A 23,975-nucleotide genomic window follows, 5' to 3' on the forward strand; every position below is an offset into this window, starting at 1 on the left:
GTATATGCCATTAGTTGTTGACTAAAATATCTTTATGACTCATACATTACATTGTGATTCATATTTTATTTTTCCATTTAAAATATGGAAAGATGCAGAAGAGAATTATTGTGTACATTTTATTATACAATTTTTTTTTAGATAAAAATACAAATTGAATCCTATTTCAGCGTATTCCCATAGAGGGAAAAACTAGCATTTCTTTAGACCTGAAATACAGATTATTTTCTGCACTTAATATTTGAATCAAATTTTGGATAGCAAAATAATTATAACCGTTTTCTGGTATTTTGTGATATGTTTGTGTAAGGATTACACTGGAGAATATGCTTGAAGTTTTCCAGGGCTTATAGGTAAAGGTGTGAAGCAGCAGTTCTCAAAGTGTGACCTGTAGATCTCTGGGTGTTCCTGAGATCCTTTCATTGGGTACATAAGATCAAACTATTTTCATAATATTAATAAAGTTATTTGTTCTTCTCATGTTGACTTTCGTTTTGGTGCTATGGATCAAACCTAGGGCCTTGCAAATGCTAAAGAAGCACTCTGTCACTGACCCACATCCCCAAGCCCCTCATCTTGCCATCTTTTTTGCTCCTGGTGAAAAGGCAGTGGTGGGTAAGAACAGTGATGCACAAGGCAGTGCGTCACTCTGTACCAGTAATCGTGATATTCACCACCAAGCACAGTTTTGTTTTGCTTTTCTTTTAAGGTCATTTTCAAGCCCAGTATGGTGACACCTATAATTCCAGCAACTTGGGAGGTTGAGACAAGAGGATCATGAGTTTGAGGCCAGCCTTATCAACTTAGTGAAGCCCTAAGCAACTTTGTGAGGCCCTGTCTCAAAAAACAAAAAGGACTTGGGGATGTGGCTTAGAGATAAAGCTCCTCTGTTTTCAATCCCCAGTACTAATAAACAAATAAATAAGCAGGCAAGTTTCACTGAGAATGTTCTTGATGAAGCAATAAGTTTGTTTTGTTAATTCTCGGCCTTGAGCACACATTTTTTATGATAAAATGGAAAGTTCCCACAAAGACTTCTGTATATGCCAAGGAACCATTGGTCACCTTTAGAACCTTGAGAGAAATATTTGTGTAATCCCTCGAGATGGTGACTGAGCTAGGTATATCTGCATCTATATTTTGGAGGCAGGGGTGAGATACCATTTTTAGTGAAATGACTGGGGGACAGTCTAGTCAGACTTGTGTATTTGGCAGTTACTTTCAGAAATGAATAAAGTATGCTTCTCACTTCAAGGGGAAAAAAGTAATTGTTGCCAGTGGTAAAATTTGAGTTCTCAAGTGAAAATTAGAATTTTGGAAAATTTAAGTCTACTATCATGAACCAAGGGAACCAAGGGAATCACATTAACAAATGTGATTTTTTCAGATATTGTATAATGAAAAGTGACAACATCTGGAAGAGCTGAATAATTCAGTGAGCCATTTTCTTCCAGGTTACCAAAGCACAATGTTATGGAATCATTCCTGGGTAAAAGATAAAGTACAGAATAGTTCAGTGGATTTTAATGTAATATAATTTTTAAAAATCCAGTGATACGGTTTCATATTTCACCTTTAAGAAATTATACCATGTCAGATTTTAGTGTAGTATCAAAGAATATCTTTAGTTAAAAAGGCTATAAAACACTGTTTTTCCAGCTGCCCATATGTCTAAGGCCAGATTTTTTTCCTCACGAAGTTCAACCTGAGCAACATATGACAACAGGTTGAATATAGAATCAAGTATGAGAATCTAGCTATATTTCATTTGAATGAGACATTAAAGAAGTTTGCAGAAGGACTGGGGTTGTGGCTCAGTGGTAGAGCGCTTGCCTAGCATGTATGAGGCACTGGGTTCAATTTTCAGCACTGCATATAAATAAATAAATAAATAAAGAGGGTCCATTGAAAATTTAAAAAATAAATACAAATAAAGATATTGTGTCCATCTAAAACTAAAAATTTTTTAAAAGTTTGCAGAAATATAAAAGAATAATTCCCCCTTGCCTCACTAATTTTTTAAAATATGGTTATTTTTCCTTTAAAATATTATGTTAATAAGTTAATATCTTTAAATTTTCTTAATTTGAATTCTCCCCCATCCCTGGCACTGAGGATTGAACCCAGGGGTGCTTAACTACTGAGCCACATCCCTGGCCCTTTTTTATATTTTATTTAGAGAGAGGATCTTGCTGAATTTCTTAGGGCCTCACTATGTTCCTGAGACTGGCTTGAACTCACCATCCTCCTGCCTCAGCCTCCTGAGCTGCTGGGATTACAGGCATGTGCCACTGCGCCCAGCTAATTTGAAATTTTAATATGGTAAATATCACTAACCATAAAAAAGCTCTTGGGGGTCTCAGTTGTTCCACAACCAAAAAGTTTGAGAAGTGCTGGTCGAAGGCAATATCTGTGCAGGGTTGAAATAGTAGTAACTTGGTTTGTTGAGTGGGCAACAATGCCTTCATTGTATAGCTGGAAGACTGACACATAGAACATGTTATAGAATAGTACTTTCTTTGTCTGAATTTGGCATGATTTTTTAGCAGGATATGTTTTATAAGCACTTGCTGGTAAAACAGCTAGAAATAGATGTTTGACTGTAGAGGTACTAAAATCTAGCCTGGTTCTAAAAATTTTAGGATGTAGAGTATAGTCCTGAATATGAGAGGACTTTCTGATAGCTTTTTGTCTTTTTCTATTAAGGTAAAGTCTTGGGGGAATGTAGTAAAAAATTGGTGGTTTTCATAATGACCACATAAAATACTTCAGCAGTCAGCCTATACTAATACATCACTTGACAAAGTCTTCAAGTCTGTTTAAAGTACTTTTGGCTAATTGATTTTGGTATGTCTGTAATGCATGTATTTAGTTTCTTTTTACATTTCAGTAAGAATTCCTTCATTTCAGAAAATAGTTTTGTTCCTGTCTTTAATGTACAATCAGAGTCTCTTGAGAGTAGAGAACCTCAGTAGGAGCATCTGAAGAATGGCACGTTTCTGTTGATGCTTTGGTAGACTCGTGTGTAGGATAGGGAGAGGCTGTGAAATAAAATTATTGGGCTTTATTTTAACCCTAGACTTGGACAGATTGCTCACCCATTTCCTTAGACTGCCTTCCTTTCCCTCCCCACCTACCCCATCTTAGTCTTACCCCAGAGCTCAGACTCCAGACCCCAGATCCTGATTGCTGTAGTAAAAGTCCTAAAATTTGTGAGTACTTCTAAAGTGCTAATGACTCTTACTTCAATTATTTGTGTGAACAAAGAGAATAGAGACACATACAGGAGGGGCCCTCTTGCCCCATCTTTAACAGCAGGAAAACCGTTAGACATTTTTTTAAACAGCTATTTTTATGAGCCTGTAGAGTTTTTTTTGTTTGTTTGTTTGTTTGTTTTTAATTTGAACCTACTCCAGGAGACCAAGATTATATCCAATATCAGACAAAGCAAACTATTTGGTACAGGGGGGGAAAGCTTATAGGTTAGACTATTTGGCTGACCAAAAAAAAAAAAAAAAAAAAAAAAAGTTTTAAAGGTACCAAAGAGAAGAATTTTCCATGAGTTGACTAAATCAACCAGATACTTTCCCCCCATATTCATCTGTCTCTGCTGGTGTAATAGGGAATTTACATAAGCCATTTTAAATCTGAAAATATTGGATGATTTTTTAAAAATACCAGTTTTCAGTAGCACAGAAACAGTGTCATCTTATTGGTGCTGATTTAATGAGTGAGCAGAAAAATGAAAGAGAAGGTATATCTGGTGGCATTTTTGGTAGATTTTTGGAAGAAAATCACAACATAAAAACTTGGACCCTTGAAAATAAAAAGTAGTTGGACCTTCAATTCATCAGGGCCAGAAGATACTTTATATAGATACTGCTAGTTATGGTATAATTAAAGCTAGGAACACACACCTCTTGACTCCAAATTTGATGAAGTCAGTTTGGGAGACTGGAGTTAGGCTGCCTGCATTCAGAACTGCACCTGGTTCCAGATCTTCAAAAATCAGAAGGGTAATTTAATTATAGAGGCCCACAATTCTCTAAACTCATAACTGTGAAAACTCAGTAGTTTTTTAATAATTCATTTTGAACAAAACCTGACCTAAATTTATAAGGCATAGATCTTTGTGTTTAGTGTGAATATTCATGTTTCATTACAGAAATACTAATAATGTGATTACAGATTACTGCTCTAGAGCCCAGAGTGGGGTGTTTTCATTTTTTTTTTTATTTGAACTCTTTAATTTCTTCCCCTCTCTTTTTTTTATTCTTATTTTTTTTTTATTATTATTGTATACAAATGGGATACATGTTGTTTCTCTATTTGTACATGGAGTCAAGGCATACCATTTGTGTAATCATACGTTTACATAGGGCAATGATGTTTGATTCATTATTTTTTTCCCTTCTCCCCCATCCCTCCCACCCCTCTTTTCCCTCTATACAGTCCTTCTTTCCTTCATTCTTACCACACTCCTTATCCCTAACCCTAAACCTAACCCTAAACCTAATGCTAACCCCTCCCACCCCCCATTATATGTCCTCATCCGCTTATCAGCGAGATCATTCATCCTTTAGTTTTTTGAGATTGGCTTATCTCACTTAGCATGATATTCTCCAATTTCATCCATTTGCCTGCAAATGCCATAATTTTATCATTCTTCATTGCGGAGTAATATTCCATTGTATATATATGCCACAGTTTCTTTATCCATTCATCAACTGAAGGGCATCTAGGTTGGTTCCACAATCTGGCTATGGTGAGTTGAGCAGCAATGAACATTGATGTGGCTGTATCTCTGTAGTATGCTGATTTTAAGTCCTTTGGGTATAGGCCAAGGAGTGGGATAGCTGGGTCAAATGGTGTTTCCATTCCAAGCTTTCTGAGGAATCTCCATACTGCTTTCCAGAGTGGCTGCACTAATTTGCAACCCACCAGCAATGTATGAGCATTCCTTTTTCACCACATCCTCGCCAACACCCATTGTTGCTTGTGTTCTTGATAATCGCCATTCTAATTGGGGTGAGATGAAATCTTAGGGTAGTTTTGATTTGCATTTCCCTTATTACTAGAGATGTTGAACATTTTTTCATATATCTGTTGATTGCTTGTACATCTTCTTCTGTGAAGTGTCTGTTCATTTCCTTAGCCCATTTGTTGATTGGATTATTTGTATTCTTCGTGTAGAGTTTTTTGAGTTCTTTATAGATTCTGGAAATTAGCACTCTATCTGAAGTATGGTTGGCAAAGATATTCTCCCACTCTGTAGGCTCTCTCTTCACATTGCTGATAGTTTCCTTTACTGAGAGAAAGCTTTTTAGTTTGAATCTATCCCAGTTGTTGATTCTTGCTTTTATTTCTTGTGCTATGGGAGTCTTGTGTTAAGGAAGTCTGATCCTAAGCCAACAAGTTGAAGATTTGGACCTACTTTTTCTTCTATAAGATGCAGGGTCTCTGGTCTGATTCCGAGGTCCTTGATCCATTTTGAGTTGAGTTTTGTATAGGGTGAGAGATAGGTGTTTAATTTCATTCTGTTGCATATGGTTTTCCAGTTTTCCCAGCACCATTTGTTGAAGAGGCTATCTTTTCTCCATTGCATATTTTTGAACCCTTTGTCTAGTATGAGAAAATTGTATTTATTTGGGTTTGTGTCCATGTCCTCTATTCTGTACCATTGATCTACCTGTCTATTTTGGTACCAATTCCATGCCGTTTTTGTTACTATTGCTTTGTAGTAGAGTTGAAGATCTGGTATTGCAATACCCCCTGCTTCGCTCTTGCTACTGAGGATTGCTTTAGCTATTCTGGGTTTTTTATTCTTCCAGATGAATTTCATAATTGCTTGCTCTATTTCTGCAAGGTACATCATTGGGATTTTAATTGGAATTGCATTGAATCTGTATAGCACTTTAGGTAGTATGGCCATTTTGACAATATTAATTCTGCCTATCCAGGAACATGGGAGATCTTTCCATCTTCTAAGGTTTTCTTTAATTTTTCTTTCTTTAGTGTTCTGTAGTTCTCATTGTAGAGGTCTTTCACCTCTTTTGTGAGATTGATTCCCAAGTATTTTATTTTTTTCGATGCTATTGTGAATGGGGTAGTTTTCCTAATTTCTCTTTCTGAAGATTCATCACTTATGTATAAAAATGCATTGGATTTATGAGCATTGATCTTGTAACCTGCTACTTTACTGAATTCACTTATGAGTTCTAAAAGTTTTCTGGTGGAATTTCCAGGTTCCTCTAAATATATAATCATGTCATCAGCGAACAGGGATAGTTTGAGTTCTTCTTTTCCAATTCGTATCCCTTTAATTTCTTTGGTTTGTCTAATTGCTCTGGCTAGAGTCTCAAGGACGATGTTGAATAGAAGTGGTGAAAGAGGGCATCCCTGCCTTGTTCCAGTTTTTAGGGGGAACGCTTTCAGTTTTTCACCATTTAGAATGATATTGGCCATGGGCTTAGCGTAGATGGCCTTTATAATGTTAAGGAATGTTCCCACTACCCCAGTTTTTTCTAGTGTTTTGAACATGAAGGGATGCTGTATTTTATCGAATGCTTTTTCTGCATCTATTGAAATAATCATGTGATTCTTAACTTTAAGTCTGTTGATATGGTGAATGACATTTATTGATTTCCGAATGTTGAACCAACCTTGCATCCCTGGGATAAAACCCACTTGATCGTGGTGCACTATCTTTTTAATATATATTTGTATGTGATTTGCTAAAATTTTGTTGAGAATTTTTGCGTTGATGTTCATTAAGGATATTGGTCTGAAATTTTCTTTCCTCGATGTGTCTCTGTCTGGTTTAGGTATCAGGGTGATATTGGCTTCATAGAATGAGTTTGGGAGGGTTCCCTCCTCTTCTATTTCATGGAATAGTTTGAGGAGTATTGGAATGAGCTCTTCTTTAAAGGTTTTGTAGAACTCGGCTGAGAACCCATCTGGTCCTGGACTTTTCTTTGTTGGTAGGCTTTTGATGACCTCTTCTATTTCATTGCTTGAAATTGGTTTATTTAAGTTGTGTATGTCCTCCTCGTTCAGTTTAGGTAATTCATATGTCTCTAGAAATTTGTTGATGTCTTCGAGGTTTTCTGTTTTGTTGGAGTATAGATTTTCAAAATAGCTTCTAATTATGTTTTGTATTTCACTCGTGTCTGTTGTGATATTTCCTTGTTCATTCCGAATTTTAGTAATTTGAGTTTTCTCCCTCTTTCTCTTTGTTAGTGTGGCTAAGGGTTTATCAATTTTGTTTATTTTTTCAAAGAACCAACTATTTATTTTGTTAATTTTTCCAATAGTTTCTTTTGTTTCAATTTCGTTGATTTTGGCTCTGATTTTAACTATCTCCTGTCTTCTACTACTTTTGGTATTGGTCTGTTCTTCTTTTTCTAGGGCTTTGAGCTGTAGTGTTAAGTCGTTTATTTGTTGATTTCTACTTCTTTTTTTTGAATGCGCCCCATGAAATAAATCTTCCTCTAAGTACTGCTTTCATAGTGTCCCAGAGATTTTGATATGATGTGTCTTTGTTCTCATTTACTTCTAAGAATTTTTTTATTTCCCTCCTGATGTCTTCTGTTATCCATTCATCATATAATAGTGTATTATTTAATCTCCAGGTATTGGAGAAGTTTCTGTTTTTTATTCTGTCATTTATTTCTAATTTCAATCCATTATGATCTGATAGAGTACAAGGTAGTATCTCTATCTTCTTGTATTTGCTGACAGTAGCTTTGTGCATAAAATATGGTCTATTTTAGAGAAGGATCCATGTGCTGCTGAGAAGAAAGTGTATTCGTTCTTTGTTGGATGTTATATTCTATATATGTCCGTTAAGTCTAAATTGTTGATTGTGTTATTTAGATCTATGGTTTCTTTATTCAATTTTTGTTTGGACGATCTATACAGTGGTGAGAGAGGTGTGTTAAAATCGCCTAGTATTATTGTGTTGTGGTCTATTTGATTTCTGGAATTGAGAAGGATTTTTTGACGTACGTGGATGAGCCAATGTTCGGGGCATAGATATTTATGATTGTTATGTCTTGCTGATTTATGCTTCCCTTAAGCAGCATGTAATGTCCTTCTTTATCCCTTCTGACTAGTTTTGGCTTGAAGTCCACATTATCTGAAATGAGAATGGATACTCCAGCTTTTTTGCTGTGTCCGTGTGCATGGTATGTTTTTCCCCATCCTTTAACCTTTAGTCTATGGGTATCTCTTTCTATGAGATGAGTCTCTTGCAGGCAGCATATTGTTGGATTTTTCTTTTTAATCCAATCTGCCAGTCTATGTCTTTTGATTGATCAGTTCAGGCCATTAACATTCAGGGTTATTATTGTGATATGATTTGTATTCCCAGTCATTTGACTCATATTTGTTTTTTGACATGATTTGGTTTCTCCTTTATTTGGCTATTCCTTTAAGCTAGCGCCTCCTGTTGCTGATTTGCATCGTTGTTTTTCATCTCTTCCTCATGGAATATTTTGCTGAGAATGTTCTGTAATGCTGGCTTTCTTTTTGTAAATTCCTTTAGCTTTTGTTTATCATGGAAGGATCTTATTTCATTGTCAAATTTGAAGGTAAGTTTTGCTGGGTATAAGATTCTTGGTTGGCATCCATTTTCTTTCAGGGCTTGGTAAATGTTGTTCCAGGCCCTTCTAGCTTTTAGGGTCTGGATTGAAAAATCTGCTGATATTCTTATTGGTTTCCCTCTGAATGTAATTTGATTCTTTTCTCTCGCGGCCTTTAAAATTCTGTCTTTATTTTGTATGTTAGGTATTTTCATAATAATGTGCCTTGGTGTGGGTCTGTTGTAATTTTGTATATTTGGAGTTCTATAAGCCTCTTGTACTTGGTTTTCCATTTCATTCTTCAGATTTGGGAAATTTTCTGATATTATTTCATTGACTAGATTGTTCATTCCTTTGGTTTGTTTCTCTAAGCCTTCCTCAATCCCAATAATTCTTAAATTTGGCCTTTTCATGATATCCCATGATTCTCGTAGATTCTGTTCATGATTTCTTACCATCTTCTCTGTTTGGCCAACTTTGTTTTCAAGATTAAATAATTTGTCTTCAATGTCTGAGGTTCTGTCTTCCAGGTGTTCTATTCTATTGGTTATGCTTTCTATGGAGTTTTTAACTCGGTTTATTGTTTCCTTCATTTCAAGTATTTCAGTTTTTTTTTTTTTTTTTTTCAGTATCTCTAACTCTTTATTGAAATGATCTCTTGCTTCCCATATTTGGTCTTTTAACTGTTGATTGGTGCGATCACTTAATGCCTGCATTTGTTCTTTCATCTCCTCATTTGCTTCCCTGATTGTTTTAATTATGTACATTCTGAACTCCCTTTCTAAAGGCTACCTGGGGAAGACTCTAGCTGCCCTGCCCTGCTCTGATAAGCCACCCCTATCTGTGCCTGCTGCCCAGGCCAAGTTTCGCCCAGTGGGGGAGACTCACTCCGTGACTCTTATTTTTGTCCAAGTCTCTCAATGTCTCCCCTTCTTGAGTCCTGGGTTCTGGAGCGACTGGAGATGCAGTCACCCTCTAGGCCGCCATCTTGGATCGCCCCGTGGAAAGAGCCTGCGGGCCGGAGTGGGCAGAGCCGCCTGGAGAAGTCTCTGGCTGCCCTGCCCTGATCCCAGAGGCTGCTTGTAGATCCAGGGTGTTTTCTTTATAAAATCCTAAAATGATTTTTTTTTTAATTCTTAAACACATCAAGGTTGGTTGTTTGGATAAGGGATTTCAGTGGTGTAGTATTTCCCTTGTAGAATGGTCTAAGAATTAAATGCTCAGTAAAATGTTAGGTATTTTTGGTGTTATCACCAATAAAACTCTGGAATCCCAATTTTGAAATATAAAATGACTGTCTTTCAGTATATGTCAGTGCTGTCCACTAGAAATTTTTGGAGTGGTGGAAACGTTCTTTTCCTGACTCTCCAGTACAGTAACCACTCACTGTTGAACAACTGAAATTTGTCTATTGCAAATGAAGGACTGAATTTTTCATTTTATTTATTTTTTAAAATATTTATTCAGTTGTTGATGGACCTTTATTTATTTTTTTATTTATATGTGGTGCTGAGAATTGAACCCAGTGCCTTACATATGGGAGGCAAGTACTCTGCCACTGAGCCACAACCCCAGCCTGATTTTATTTAATTTAAATAGCTACGTGAGACTGATAACTGCAGTGTTGGACAACACAACTCTGTATAATTCACTTGAGTTTATATTCTATTCTGACTTCAGTTTTACTATTTTTGTAATTATCTCCTCTGCTATATAAGATACAACCTGACCCAGCAAATTACTGTTAGCTCAGAAATTTAATGTGAGGGGAAGTATTTGTGTTTCTAAGTACCTTCTAGGCTTAGTATCAGCTAATAGTTTCATCTGTCTCAGAGCTTTTAAAAGACTAGGAAAGTATGCATATGTATTTCTACTTGAACTTCACTTGAGCAACGTCTAAAGAAATCAGCTTGGGTGATTCAGAAAATATAGTGCATTGATGCCAAGAAGTCCCTAAACTTAAGAGAATTTAAGTATCCAAAAGTTCCCTGGTAATAGGGGAAAAGAAACATATCATCGTGAAATTGTAGGATAGCAGAATGTTTGTGCTAACATTCACATTTGTCAAGCATTTGTTATTTTCTAGGAATGATTTCTGTGCACACTTAAAATGTGAAATGTAAAGTATCAGTGTTTTCATGGTTCCTTTAGGCTATATAGAAGTTATTCGAGTACATCTGCCAAAATTGCAAAATGTATTTCTTTGCTATGCTGTTTTCAGAAAAGACATGAAAATTAAATAGCATGGTGTGTATGTAGTATTTACCTGTGAGATCCCATGGTTTACCTGTGACAAAAGATTGTTTAAAATGTTCCTGTTTTCATTAAATCTTCTAAATCACCTAAAAAGAGAAGCATAGCTAAAGCAATCCATTTATTTCTATTACCCTCCTAATTCAAAAAGTTCAGGTCAGATAGGATGAACAAGTGTGAATGGTTGGGAAATACTGCTATAGTTCATAACTTAGAAAATGTGAATATCAAGACAGGGTAAAAGTTGTGTTCATTAAAACTGGAAGATTTAATTTAAAACAAAGGAGGGTTTCTGAACTGTGAAGTTTTCTGGGTCTTATTTTGCAGCAAAGGGACAGGAAGGCAAGGCACAAGGCAACAGGAAAAAGATAGTGCCTGTAAGTGACTTGGAAGGCTGAGTGAGGCAGGAGGATCTCAATTTGGAGGCCAGCCTGGACAATTTACTGCGACCCTGTCTCCCCAGTTGTTTTTTTCTTTTTTCTTTTTTTAAGGGGGCTAGGGACGTACCTATTAGTGATTCCAGTGTAAACTGAGACTTTTCTATCTGCATTTGGTAGATATTTTGATACTTTTAAAAGAATGGATATTATAAACACATTGTATATCATAAAGAGAGGAATTTACATAGATATTCTATGACATTCTGTGATATTAACTAATAATAGCTGTGAACTTACCAATTTATTCCTCATGTTGAACTAGCAAATCTCATTTTAATCATGTTATTTTGCTAGTGTTAATTTGCATGAATTTTTCATCTTAAAACTCCTTGAAGACTTGCTGCATATAACTTAATTTTTTTCCTCTTTATTTCTCTAGGGCCTATTCCCTGGTGGATTCCAGTCAAGTGTCTACGTTTCTGATATCCATTCTTCTTATAGTCTATGGTAGTTTCAGGTAAGATGTTCCTCAAAATGGGGTTGATTTCAGTTGGATGTGAAAGAAGCATTTTTCTAAAAGTGCTGGCACCAAAACTTAACTCTTCTATGAAGGGAAACAAGACTTTAGCAGAATTCATTAGAACAGGATAATGTTAATATTTGTTCTTTAGTTGGCTGCTGTTAAACACTTGGTTTTGCTTATGACTTCAGCATATTAATGCAAACATGCAAAAGCTAATTGCTTAAAATTATGAAAACAACTGACCTAAGAGCGCACTCACTGTTGGGAGGGTTATGAAGAGAGTTCTTGAGAGTAATTCTAGAGTCTCAAAGGGGAAAAAAATTAACTGGAAGGATAATGCACCATACAAAAAAACTACTAGAGTTTCATGTAATAAAATAAATGATAAAGAAAACCATGTTTTTTTCCTAACCTAAAAAGCATCGTCAGAAAGCTTTTAGACGACTTAGAAGGAGTAGGGAAACCAAAATAAAACTATATCCAAGAAGCTCATGAAATTTTTTACCTCACCCTAAAATGCCTTTAAATAAGTAAATTATATCCTTGGGAATTTTTACTTAACATTTTTCTTAATACAAAGGTATTGACATAGGTTGAGACATATGAAATTACTGATGGACTTTTTTGCTCCACAATTTCATAGGATCCAACCTACTTTTATTAAGAGTTGTGCATGGTAGTATTAAAGAGTTGTGCATGGTAGAATTTCCAAGTATTCTCCCTGCTCACTTCATAAATCCTGAGACCAAATCCTGGTGAAATTCTCATTTAGCAAGCAGCCATAAGAATAGGAAGAAAACTCAAGAAACTAGACTCTCATCTTTCCACTCTGTAGTTGAGAGAAACTTTAGTGGTTGTATAATTCAAATAGTTTTGTGACTGACACACTTACTTGAGAAATTTTAAGTTGGGAACCTCAAGGGTAAAGAGGATGATCAATTAAATAGGCCTGAGGATTTTGAACTCTCCAGTATTATATCTGAATTTTAATGAATACTTTATAAAATCATAGACTTGGAGTATTTACCTCAACACTGAGTAAAAAAGAAAAATACTGTTGTAATAAACTGATTAAAGTTTTAATCACTGTTGAAAGCTCTATTCATAACCACTCTTTGGAAGCATTAATCAAGCCAAAACAGTTTAGAACTTTATCAATGTGATCTTGATTTTTTTTTTATATCTCTACCCTGTTTTGTATAATTTTCCCCAGTGAGTATATTATATATCAACATTTCAAAATACTGCTGTTTAAAACAAAAAATCTGTAGATTCACAACCCTAATATGACTTTCATTGTGTAAATTGCCTTATGTTTGACATATACCTATATAATATGTACATTTTCAGAATCTAAATTTATTATATTCTGATTCTTTCACCTAAGATATATTTTCTGTAGTCATCTTAATACAAGCATTTAATTTGGTATTTCTTTGTGTTAGTATCTTTTTCTTTTTTCTTTTTTTTCTCAAGAAACTTTTCCTCTTTATTGAAACATAAAACACATTTACAGCATGCAGGTTAACTTAAAATTATATGGTATCTTCCCAAACCAATTATCTTTGCATGTTTTTCAAGCACTGAAAATAAACCAACATACTCCACAGCTATGTAGACTCAGACTCTCTTCTGTCACCTCATTTCAAATTCAGAGTCACAATACAAATTGAGAGTTATGCACAGTAGTTAATTTTCTTAGGCAGATAATTTAATTGATCATCATGAATGTCACTTATATTTCATTGAGTTTCTCTACTGAACCATTACTCAATACCATTCAGAATGATGTTAATATTCCCAGTCAAAAACAAAAAGAGGACTGCAAATTGAAATATGTCAGTAGTCTAGATGTTCAGACATTTCCATTTGTGAAAAATAAATGCTATATTTAATGGCCTACCATAGCAAAAAACATTTCACTGAAAACAATTTTTATGAAACTCCTGATATACTTATGAAAGTTTGAAATTATAAATAGAAAAGATGTATAACTATCTTACTCCACTCTTGTTGGACATATGGGTTGTTAAAAGTAACCATCTTCATATGTGTTTTTCACTTTGGTTGAATTATATGCTTAAGATAGATATCCAAAAGTTGACATAATTCACCAGAGTATGGATAGACTCTTGGTACATGTTGCTGTATTGTTTTCCAGATGATTAAACCAACTTAGCATTTGTCAAATTTTAAATAAAATTTTGTATGATCAGTGTAACAGGATTGTATCTTAGAAATGGAAAGGATTTCTTTGGTGTACCTCCCTATTTACAAAAGAGGAAACTGAAACCCAAGAAGATGATGTAACTTGACAGAGATGACACAAGTAGTTGGTAACAAAGTCTGAATTGGAACAGTTCTCAAGACTTAAGGTCCTGGTCCCTTATGTCTTCTTTACTTAAATATAATGCATTTTCTGCAAAAAGTAAATAATGATACCTTTAAGTATACATTTAAATTGAACCTCATAAAATAAGTTGGTGTTTTCTCTCTTCTGTTTTCTAGAACAGATTGTGTGAAATTGTTGTTATTTAAATATTTGATAGAATTGACTGGCAAAGCCATATAAACCTAGGCTTTTTTTTGTGAGAGATGTGTATGTGAGATACAGATAATTCGTATGTGTATATATATTTGTGTGTATGTGCATATATACACACATACTGAAATTGGTATATACGTGTTTGTGTATATGTGTTTATATATAAAATATATATATGTTTGTATATGTGTGTGTGTATAAATATATACATATATATATATATATATATATATATATAAAATTTCAGTATTTGGAGTTGAATCCAGGTGTGTTCTACCACTGAGCTACATCCCTAGCCATTTTATTTATTTATTTATTTATTTTTGAGACAGAGTCCTGCTAAGTTGCCAAGATTAAACTCAAACTTTGCAGTCCTCCTTTCTCAGCCTCCCAGGTTGCTGTCATTGCAGGCATATAATACTGTCCCCAGCTTTTTTTTTTTTTGCTTTTATAATTGTGGTAAACAAAATATGATATGTAAAATGTACCATTTAAACTTTTGTAAATGTACAGTTAAGTGGCAGGTGAGGGCTTTCTTTAGCACCTGCTGTATTGAACATCTTTTTATTATAGCCATTCTAGTAGGGTGTAAAGTGATCTTTTACAGTGTTTTGATGGAATTTCCCTGAGGTAGTGATGTTGAAAGAGGTTGAGAATCTTTTTCTTACTGGCCATTTGTTTTCTTCTTTGGTGAAATGTTCATTTAAAAACTCTCACAGATCTATGATTTGAAAGTGTTTTCCCATTCTCTGGCTTGCCTTTTCATTTTCTTAATGATTTAAAAAAATTTTTTTTTTGCCATCGTAGATGGACAGCATGCCTTTATTTTATGTTTATTTTTATGCAGTGCTAAGGATTGAACCCAGTGCCTCACATATGCTAGGCAAGCACTCTGCCACTGAGCTATGGCCCCAACCATTAATGATGTTTCTTCAGGTCAGACTTTTTTTTGTTTGGCTTCTTGTTTTCTCTTTTTTCTTTTACAAAACAGCAGAAAGAAAAATGCAGGAGGCAGATGAGACAGGATGGGGTACAGTCAGAAGGGACCAAGGTGACAGGGACCCAGCTGTTGCTGCCTGGACAGTCCTCTGCAGACTGACCCCGGGGGGTGTCTAGCATCTTGGGAGAACAGCAACCGGCCCTGGGGGCGGGCAGAGAGGAGGGGTTGGGTGGGAAGACCACGTCCACAGATGGCAGCAGCACCGCTCCTGTGGTGGCCACCCTGGCGGTGGGCTGAGTGGGAAGCACTGGTGGCTCCACAACTGGAGGCTGGTCTCCAAAGCAGGGGCCCACGGGGCAGACACAGGGGCGGGACAGGAGGGGCGTGTGCTCCTGGGCTCCCTCCCAGGTTGGGCATTCAGGCGGCAAGGGCGGTCAGGATGCTTCCCTGCCTGTCAACCAATCAAATTCCTGAGGAAGGCCTCCAGCTGGTCCTCATCTTTGATGCCGATGAACTTGTCCACCACGTCCCCATTCTTGATGGCCAGCACAGGAGACACAGCTGACACTTCATACTCGATGGTGAGGTCTGTGTGGTCATCAATGTCCACCTTGGCCATCACCACCTTCCCGTGCTGCTTGGCCACCATCTTTTCTAACCGTGACCCCAGGATCTTGAAGGGGCCACACCACTGTGCATGGAAATCCACAACCATTGGTGTCTCACTGTTGTTAACTCAGTCTTGAAAGTCAGGTCCATCCTGAACGTTAAAGGTTGTTGAACAGACTCTGGTGGTATATATTGTCTGGGCTGGACTGGGTGTTACTGTCAGGCTACCAGAATAGCACTTTGGGGTCTGCAGGGCCTTGGAGATGAGGGGTGCCCACCGACCCTGAGGGAGCTTCCTGGAGATGATGGAGGCCAAGAACATCCTCAGGAGAAGTCGCTGAGCCATCTCCCGGTAGCTCGAGTGGAGGGATGCACAGCCCTGTCCCTCCGCACCCGTCAAGGGCACACCTGTTGTCACTTCCTCAGGGGAGGGCCTTTTCTCAAGCTCAAACATTTTTAATTTTGATCAAGTCCAATTTCTCCTATTATTTTATGGATCATACCTTTGGTTTTTTACCAAAGAACTCTTTGCTTAATCTCCAGGCACAAAGATTTTCTACTAAGAAATTTTGTCATTTTGCTTTATTATATTTAAGATTATGATTCTTTGTGAATTAATATTTGTGTATGTCATTACCTACAGATCTAAATTCAGCTTCATGAATATAACTATCTAGTTGTTGAAGCACCACTTGTTACAAAGACTATCCTTTGCGCCATTGAATTGACTTGGCATCATTCATTTTGACAATGATTTGAAAAAGTAAGGATTAGACACTAGACTTCCCATTCCTGTTGTTAGTCTATGTATGTCTATAGCTTTTATAGTAGGTGTTGAAATTGAGTAGTGTAAGGCTGACTACTATGAATCCTTTTTTTTTTTTTTTTTTTTTCCCCTTTTCCTTTTAATGAATTTTAGGTTTAGCTGATTACTTTCTACCAAAACAAACAAACCCTGCTGGTACTTTGCTAGGCACTGTGGATCTGTAGATCAGTAATTAGGCAAAAATTGCTGTTTTAATAATACTGAGTCTTTCAGTTTATGGACTTGAATTCATCTAGATTTTTAATTTCTCTTAGTAGTTTTGTAATGTTCATTGTACAAGGCTTGCACTATTTTTGTTAAGTTTATTCCCATTTTATTCTTTTGTTTAGGTTTTTATGTGGTACTGGTAATGGAACCCAAAGCCCCATGCTTGCTAGGCAAGCACCCTACCACTGAGCTACATCCCCAGCCCCATGATCTTATTTTTGATGGAATTTTTTCCTTGATTTCATTTTTGGATTGTTTGTTGCTGAGAACATAGAACTGCCGTTGCTTTTTGTATGTTAATCTTGTATACTATTGGTTTGAAAAACTTATTAATGCTGTTAAGTTTTTTTGTGTGTTGGACTCCTAAGGAATTTTTGTATACAGGAGTATGTGGTCTACAAATAAAGACAGCTCTGCTTCTTTCTTTCAAATTTGAAAGCCTTTAATTCCTCCCACCACCCCTCATTGTATAAGCTTTTCCAGTAGTGTTGAATAGAAGTGACAAGGACACACATCTTCCCTTGCCTTGTTCCTAATGTTAAGTGGAAAGCATTTCCCATTAAGTATGGTGTTAACAGATTATTTTTTTTAAGTGTCCCTTATCAAGTTGAGGAAGTTTCCTCCTATTTTTTTGGAGAGTTGTTTTCATGAATGTGTGTTGGATGTTGTTACATGTTTTTTATGCATCTATTGAGATGATCATGTGGGTTTTGTCCTTATTCAATTAATATGGAACATTTATAGATTATTGAATCAACCTTGCCTTCCTGCAATAAATGCTGCTTGGTCATAGTATGTAATCTTTATTTTTACATGGTGCTGCATTTGGTTTTTTGGCATTTCGTTAAAGATTTTGTGTGTCTGTAGTGATGAGGGATATTAGTATATAGTTTTCTTGTTATATCTTATAGTTTTGGAATCAGGGTAATATTGGCTTCATGGAGTAAGTTAAGGAAGTAGAGTAAATCTGTTTTCTGGAAAATATTGTATAGAATTGCATTTTTAAAAAAATAATTGATAGAATTCACTAGTGAAACCACGTAAAACTCGGCTTTTCTTTGTTGGTCGTGTTTTGGTTTGGCTTGGTTTTCCTTGGCTCACAGTTTTGTTCCTGTTTTTATTATTTTATTGAGATACACAGTACATACCATAAAGTTCACTCATTTAAACTAATACACTTCAGTTTTTAATATATTTACAAAGTTGTACACTCATCATGTATAATCCAATTTTAGACATTAACATCATCCCAATATCCCCATTTCTTTCCCCCCAGCAACCAGTAGTCCACTTTGTCTCTGCAGACTTGCCTATCTTGAACATTTAATAAGTGGAATATTACATATTGTAACCTTTTGTGACTGGTTGCTTTCAACTTGGCATGTTTATGTAAGTGTCAGAATATGTGTATTTCATTTCTTTTTATTGCTTAATAGTACTCTCTTTTGTTTGTATTCTACTTTGGAGCTATTTTTAATTCTGTGATTTTATTTTTATTTTTTAATATTTTGTTTTAATTGTAGGTGGACAAAATACCTTTATTTTTACATGGTGCTGGCGTACGAGTCAAGTGCTCTGCCACTAAGCCACAATCCCAGCCCAATTCTGTGATTTTATGTACGTACAGCTTTATGTACAAGTTTTCGTTTCTTTCAAGAAAATTGCTAGGTCACGTGGTAACTCCTATGTTTAACATTATAGGAAGCACTAACGTTTGCCAAAGTAGCTACGCCATTTCACATTTCCAGCAGTTACATATGAAGATTTCAGTTTCTCCAAATCCACACCAACACTTGTTACTTCTTTTTGACCATAATTGTAATCCTCCCTGTCCAATACTGGGGCTCAAACCCAGAAGCACTACCACTGAACTACATCCCCAGCCCTTTTTTTTTTTTGAAATTTTGAGACAGGGTTTCGCTAAGTGGCCCAGGCTGGCCTCAAACTTGTGATCCCTACTGCTTCAGCTTCTCAAGTAACTAGTATTACAGGTGTGTACCACCATGTCCAGCTATGACTTCATTTAATTTCTAATGGTAGGTAGTGATGTTCCTTCTTTCATTTTTAAAATTTTAATCATTTATGTGTTTGTTGTCTTTGTCTAGCTAAAGGCTTATCATTTTGTTGATCACTTCAAAGAAGCAGCTTTTGTTTTCACTGATTTTTCTTTTTCTTTTTTCTATTTTGTTTTCATTGATTATTAATATTTTTATTCCCTTCCTTCTGCTTATTTTGGATTTTACTTGTACTTGTTTTTCTAATTCCTTAAGATAGAAACTCAAGTTATTAATTTTGAACAGAGTATAAATTTCCCTGTTACCTTAATTGTGTAATAGATTTTCATACATTTGCCAATCCTTCACTGAGCTTTGTAAGGCTTCCTATATTACTTAAAGTCACTTCTGTCTCTTCTTATTCTTTCCAAATGATTGGTTGGGGGGCATATATATATATATTATAATTAATCATAATCAGCATTCCCCTGAAGGGTTTGACAGATCGACAGGAGGGTGTTAACAGAGAAACAACTAACCAAATGGAAAAATGAAAGTAATAGAATGGGACAAACTATTACGATCAAACTGACCCAAGAATTACAAGGTGAATCTGGTTTGGAATTTCTTAGCTTGTGTGGCAAGACACTTGGTGTTCTGTCCATTTAGAGTCACAGAGAAAGAAACAACAGGCTTGAAATAGATCCAGAAAGAAATCAAAAGAAAAATATACTTTATGCAAATATGAAGGTAGTTGAGTGTTTCTTAGCTTGTAACTAAAGATACTTGATCTTCTGTCCCAGCAGGAATCACGGACAAAGAAACAACAGGTTTAAAATAGATCCAAATGAAAGGTGTACTTCATGCTTGTTTGCATGCCTTCTCTCCTTGACTCTCTCTCTCCCTCCCTTTCTTTTCCCACTCCCTCATACCTTGTCTCCCTTAACACCCTCTATATATTTATTTATAAGCTATTATATTACAGAATGATAGGACTTTTATAACTGCAGCATAAATACAACCTTTTTTTAAGGAAAATATCTACCTTTGCATTCTTTAATGGTGAGGAAAATTTGTTTATACTCTAAACTGCACTTTATATACTTTTACTGCCCTTCATACTAAATCTTTAGACCTCATGGTCAGGTCCAAGCTGTTCACTAATGTCATGATGTTCTGATGGTGCATAATGTGTTTATTGTCTTTTGAGCTGCTCTTTGTCATTTCATAATCTATCGTGGTATAAGAAACATTATATACAGGAATCTCAATTTGTTAGATGATGTAGGAAATTATTATATACATTATAATGTATGTGAACAAGTTCTTTATATATTTAACAGTTTCATCAATTTATTTAAAAATGTTCAACTTAAAAAAAAACCTGTAAGTATTCTAGGAACACTCATTTAACTTAAAACTAAGTTCAACCTTGTAATGTTTACCTTGACCTAGTGAATTCTCCCTTTCATGATGTCTACTTCCACTATTAGGGTTAGCCAAAAAATATGGTATTCTTAAAATATCAATATAAAAAAACTTAAGTGTGTCCTTTTCTCCAATATTTCTAGTACACTCAGTTATCAGAATTAAAATGAACATGTACAACTTGCAACAAATTAATGTGTGTGTTTTCACCTCCATTTTGCTTGCTGAAATTGTTCATTTTTGTTCTGCCCTGTTAAAAAAGATTTCAGATCATTTACTAAGTTTTACAAGCTGTGAGGAAATAAGCTAAATTAACATGGGGCTAAAGAAAAGAATGGGTGGAGTCAAGATAGAGCCAAAAATACACCTAAAAACACATGCCCATACTGTTACTATTGGTGTTTCACAAATACCATCTTAAACTTTCTAGCAACCAACTTTAAGAAGAAATATAAAACTTCCAGTGCCCCTCAGTAAAAGAGTCTGCACCAGTTGTGCAGGTGAACTGCATCTGTTTTTGGTCTTTAGGTAAACATTTATCTCAAACACCCACATAAAGAAGCCACATAAAGTAGGCATTCGAGTAAATGTCTGTTGGATGAATTGTAGTATCCTTTAATATAAGCTGTGGTAGCATTGGACAAAAATGTATTTCAGCAAAAGCAATTTTGTCAAAATTGGAGGTGTACAGCAAGTAGTAGGAAGTTGTAGTCCAGATGATTAGTTTACTGTTACATATGTCCTGAGATTATACTTCATAATATCTGGAGAAGTGAATGAGTTGTTAATTCTTCAACTGGCTATTCCTGAATGTTGACCTCTTAATAAATATGAACAGCAAGCAGTCTGGACATGTACTCTTTTGCCTGCTGAATATAGACCTGGAACATTGTTCATAGCACATTTAAAGCATGTGTTTCAGGTTTAACCAACCTCATAAAAATACACTGAGGACAGCTACATCCACAGATTTCAACCACCTAATTACTTCTTTGCCCATTCTTCATTTTCTTTCCTTAATAACCCTTTTTCAGATATGGTTCAAGGTAGAATTGATCCTCCTGTTTTGTCCACTGCTCTTTAGACCTCATGGTCAGGTCCAGTACTCTTTGAAATGTGAAACATCCTGTCATTACAAAGGTTCTCAAGAGACCTTCTTCATGGCTTATTTTACATCCTCTTCCTTATATTTTGTATTATCTTGCATTAATCCCAGTTGAATCCTGCAGCATTAAAATACTGTTTTTGAATAGCATGCATCCCCTGACCTAACACTATAGCAGGAAGCCTGCTCATCACTTTGGACCAGTAGTTAATTCTTGACAGAGGTTATATGTATCAATAATTGGAAATTTGTTTGTTTTATAACTTGACCCACAACTACTTTTGTTCAGTCATAGCAAATGACAGGAAAAACATATGCCGTAATTTGGATGGATCTTTTTTCTTACAGTGTTAAGTGATTATCTGTAGTGAAACTGGTGTAACTCAACTCCTTCTTTTGGTCATTTAATTATTAATTTTAGTAACCCAGACTTGTTTGTTAAGCATATAACCAGGGTGCAATCTGGATGGAATGTGTAGTAATCACATTATGATGTATTGTCATATTATATGTCATTGTACAGCAATAATAAAATTATGGTGAGGTGGGCGAGGAGGATGATGAGTAATCATCTATGAAGATAGAACAAACTGTTCTAGGTCCAGTCAAGCAGTTTGATGTCTGTAGAGTTAATAAATTACCAAGTAAGTTGGGATAAAGACCTGTAATAAAATTGGTCCTGAAGAGGCTGGGGCTGTAGCTCAGTGGCAGAGTGCTTTCCTAGCATGTGTGAGGCACTGGATTTGATCCTTAGCACCACATAAAAATAAATAAAATAAAGGCATCATGTCCATCTACAACTACAAAACAAAAATTAAAAAAAAAAAGGTCCTAAAGACAGTCTTCTGCAAGGATGTTATTTAAACAACTTAAATTAGCTGTCAACTGTTAGTGTGGGTAACCATGACCAGGGATCTGCTAAACCCAGGCCTAGTGATCTTATTTTATATAGCCAGAAGATTTGACTCTTCCCAGCTTCAACTAATATACTGAACCCCACTTTATCATTTAGCCAGTTGTCTGTTTTGGGCAGTGATGACCCATATTTACTTCTAATGATCAGACAAGGCTTAATTTAAGCTTGTTCGGTGATGAGAAATTCAAAGTCAGCTTCCAGTTACTTAAAGGCCAGTAAGAAGAATGCTCTCTTGCCCCATAACACTTCATTGTCCTGCATAAGACTTTCCTGTCTCTGTAGCAGTTCTTACCAACTAGGTTGAAAGAAAGTGGACCAGCTAAAACAGGTTTTAAGTTAAGCACAATCACCTAGTACTGAAAAGGGGGAAACCCTTGCCTCAGAATAGCCAAGGTAGAGTTTTTAATAGCCCTCAGGTAATAATTTGAATTGGAGCTATATAACCCTTCAGCCTAGGCTACATTGCCCTTACCACTCAGTCTCATTGGAGGGTGTATAACAGCTGTGCCTTGGATAAAAACAGAGATGACTGGCAACTTTCCAGTCCATAATATCAATATAATACCAACAGGAAGAATAGGGGAAGCTAATGATCTATAATAGGTAACCCCCAGAGTAAAGCTGTGCATAAAGAATCCTGTATCATCACCAGAGTCCGAGAAGCAGAGTAGGCATAACAAGTGTATTCATTATTGTTATTCCATTCACAAGTGAATTTGGAAAATTCAGTTTAAATTAATACTTGTCTTTCCAAAGGGAAGAAGCAGTCCTCATGTCCATTGACTCCAGACACGCTCCCATAAATGAATCACCAGTCCTAGACTTCAGTGTCCACAGATGTTTAGCTCTGCTTTGAGAACACATGAAATAGTTTAAAAGGCTGTAGAAATGAAACCGTGGACTGAAAACTACCACAGGTGTCTTGGCAGGAGAAATATATGCAAAACATATATTTGGAACTGAATAATTGACAGGAGAGGCTGAGTTGTGGCTCAGTAGTAGAGTGCTTGCTGAGCACGTGTGAGGCCCTGGGTTCAATCCTCAGCACTACATAAAATAAAGAAAGAAAGAATATAAAGGTATTATGTTCATCTACAACAACAACAAAAAAAAAATGTTTAAAAAAATTGACAGGAATTTTTTTTTTCCTAGCCAGTCACTGTAACAATTCTAGGGCTAACTGAGATAGAAGCAGTTGTTGTATTTTTATGCCCTGCCAAAGTGTCTTCCTCTGATGGGTAGAGAAATATAAGACTTCAAATATATATGAGAAGATGAATATTCTAAATCCAAAACCATTTTTTATCATCATTATTTTAAAACCCCAGGAAAGCTAACACATCAGAGTCCTGATTGTGTTTTAGTAGAGTTCTGTTAACTGTGTTTGTACCATGGTTTAGGAAGTTAACTGCATCTACCAAAATTCCTCCTTTAGTCCTTTTGGAGAACTGTCATCTATTTGGGCTGCCTTCCAGTAGAACAATTTGCTAAATAACTAGTTAGTCGATTTATTGAGGGACCAGTGTAAAGCATACCTAACCATTGAGTCTGTATTCTGTAGTCTTTTTTTTTTTTTTTTTTTTTTTTTTTTTTTTTTTTTTTTTGAGACAAGTTCTTCCCAAGTTCCCCAGGCTGATTTCAAACAGTAACAGTTCTAGGGCTAACTG

The 23,975-nt window shown here is 35.8% G+C and overlaps 1 protein-coding gene and 2 pseudogenes across 1 annotated transcript in view; 1 reads left to right on the forward strand and 2 right to left on the reverse strand.

The window, feature by feature from the left end:
• The window catches only part of Sppl3 (signal peptide peptidase like 3), a 116,905-nt gene that overhangs the window by 69,313 nt on the left and 23,617 nt on the right, over positions 1-23,975 (forward strand). The window contains exon 2 of the mRNA XM_047561100.1: positions 11,655-11,732. Coding sequence (XP_047417056.1) covers positions 11,655-11,732 — 78 coding nt within the window. The remainder of the gene's footprint in view (positions 1-11,654; positions 11,733-23,975) is intronic.
• On the reverse strand, positions 15,678-16,215 carry LOC124990764 (thioredoxin, mitochondrial-like; annotated as a pseudogene).
• On the reverse strand, positions 21,272-21,494 carry LOC124990765 (cytochrome b-c1 complex subunit 7-like; annotated as a pseudogene).

The sequence above is a fragment of the Sciurus carolinensis genome, chromosome 8 (assembly GCF_902686445.1).
Source record: "Sciurus carolinensis chromosome 8, mSciCar1.2, whole genome shotgun sequence".
Lineage (NCBI taxonomy): Eukaryota > Metazoa > Chordata > Mammalia > Rodentia > Sciuridae > Sciurus > Sciurus carolinensis.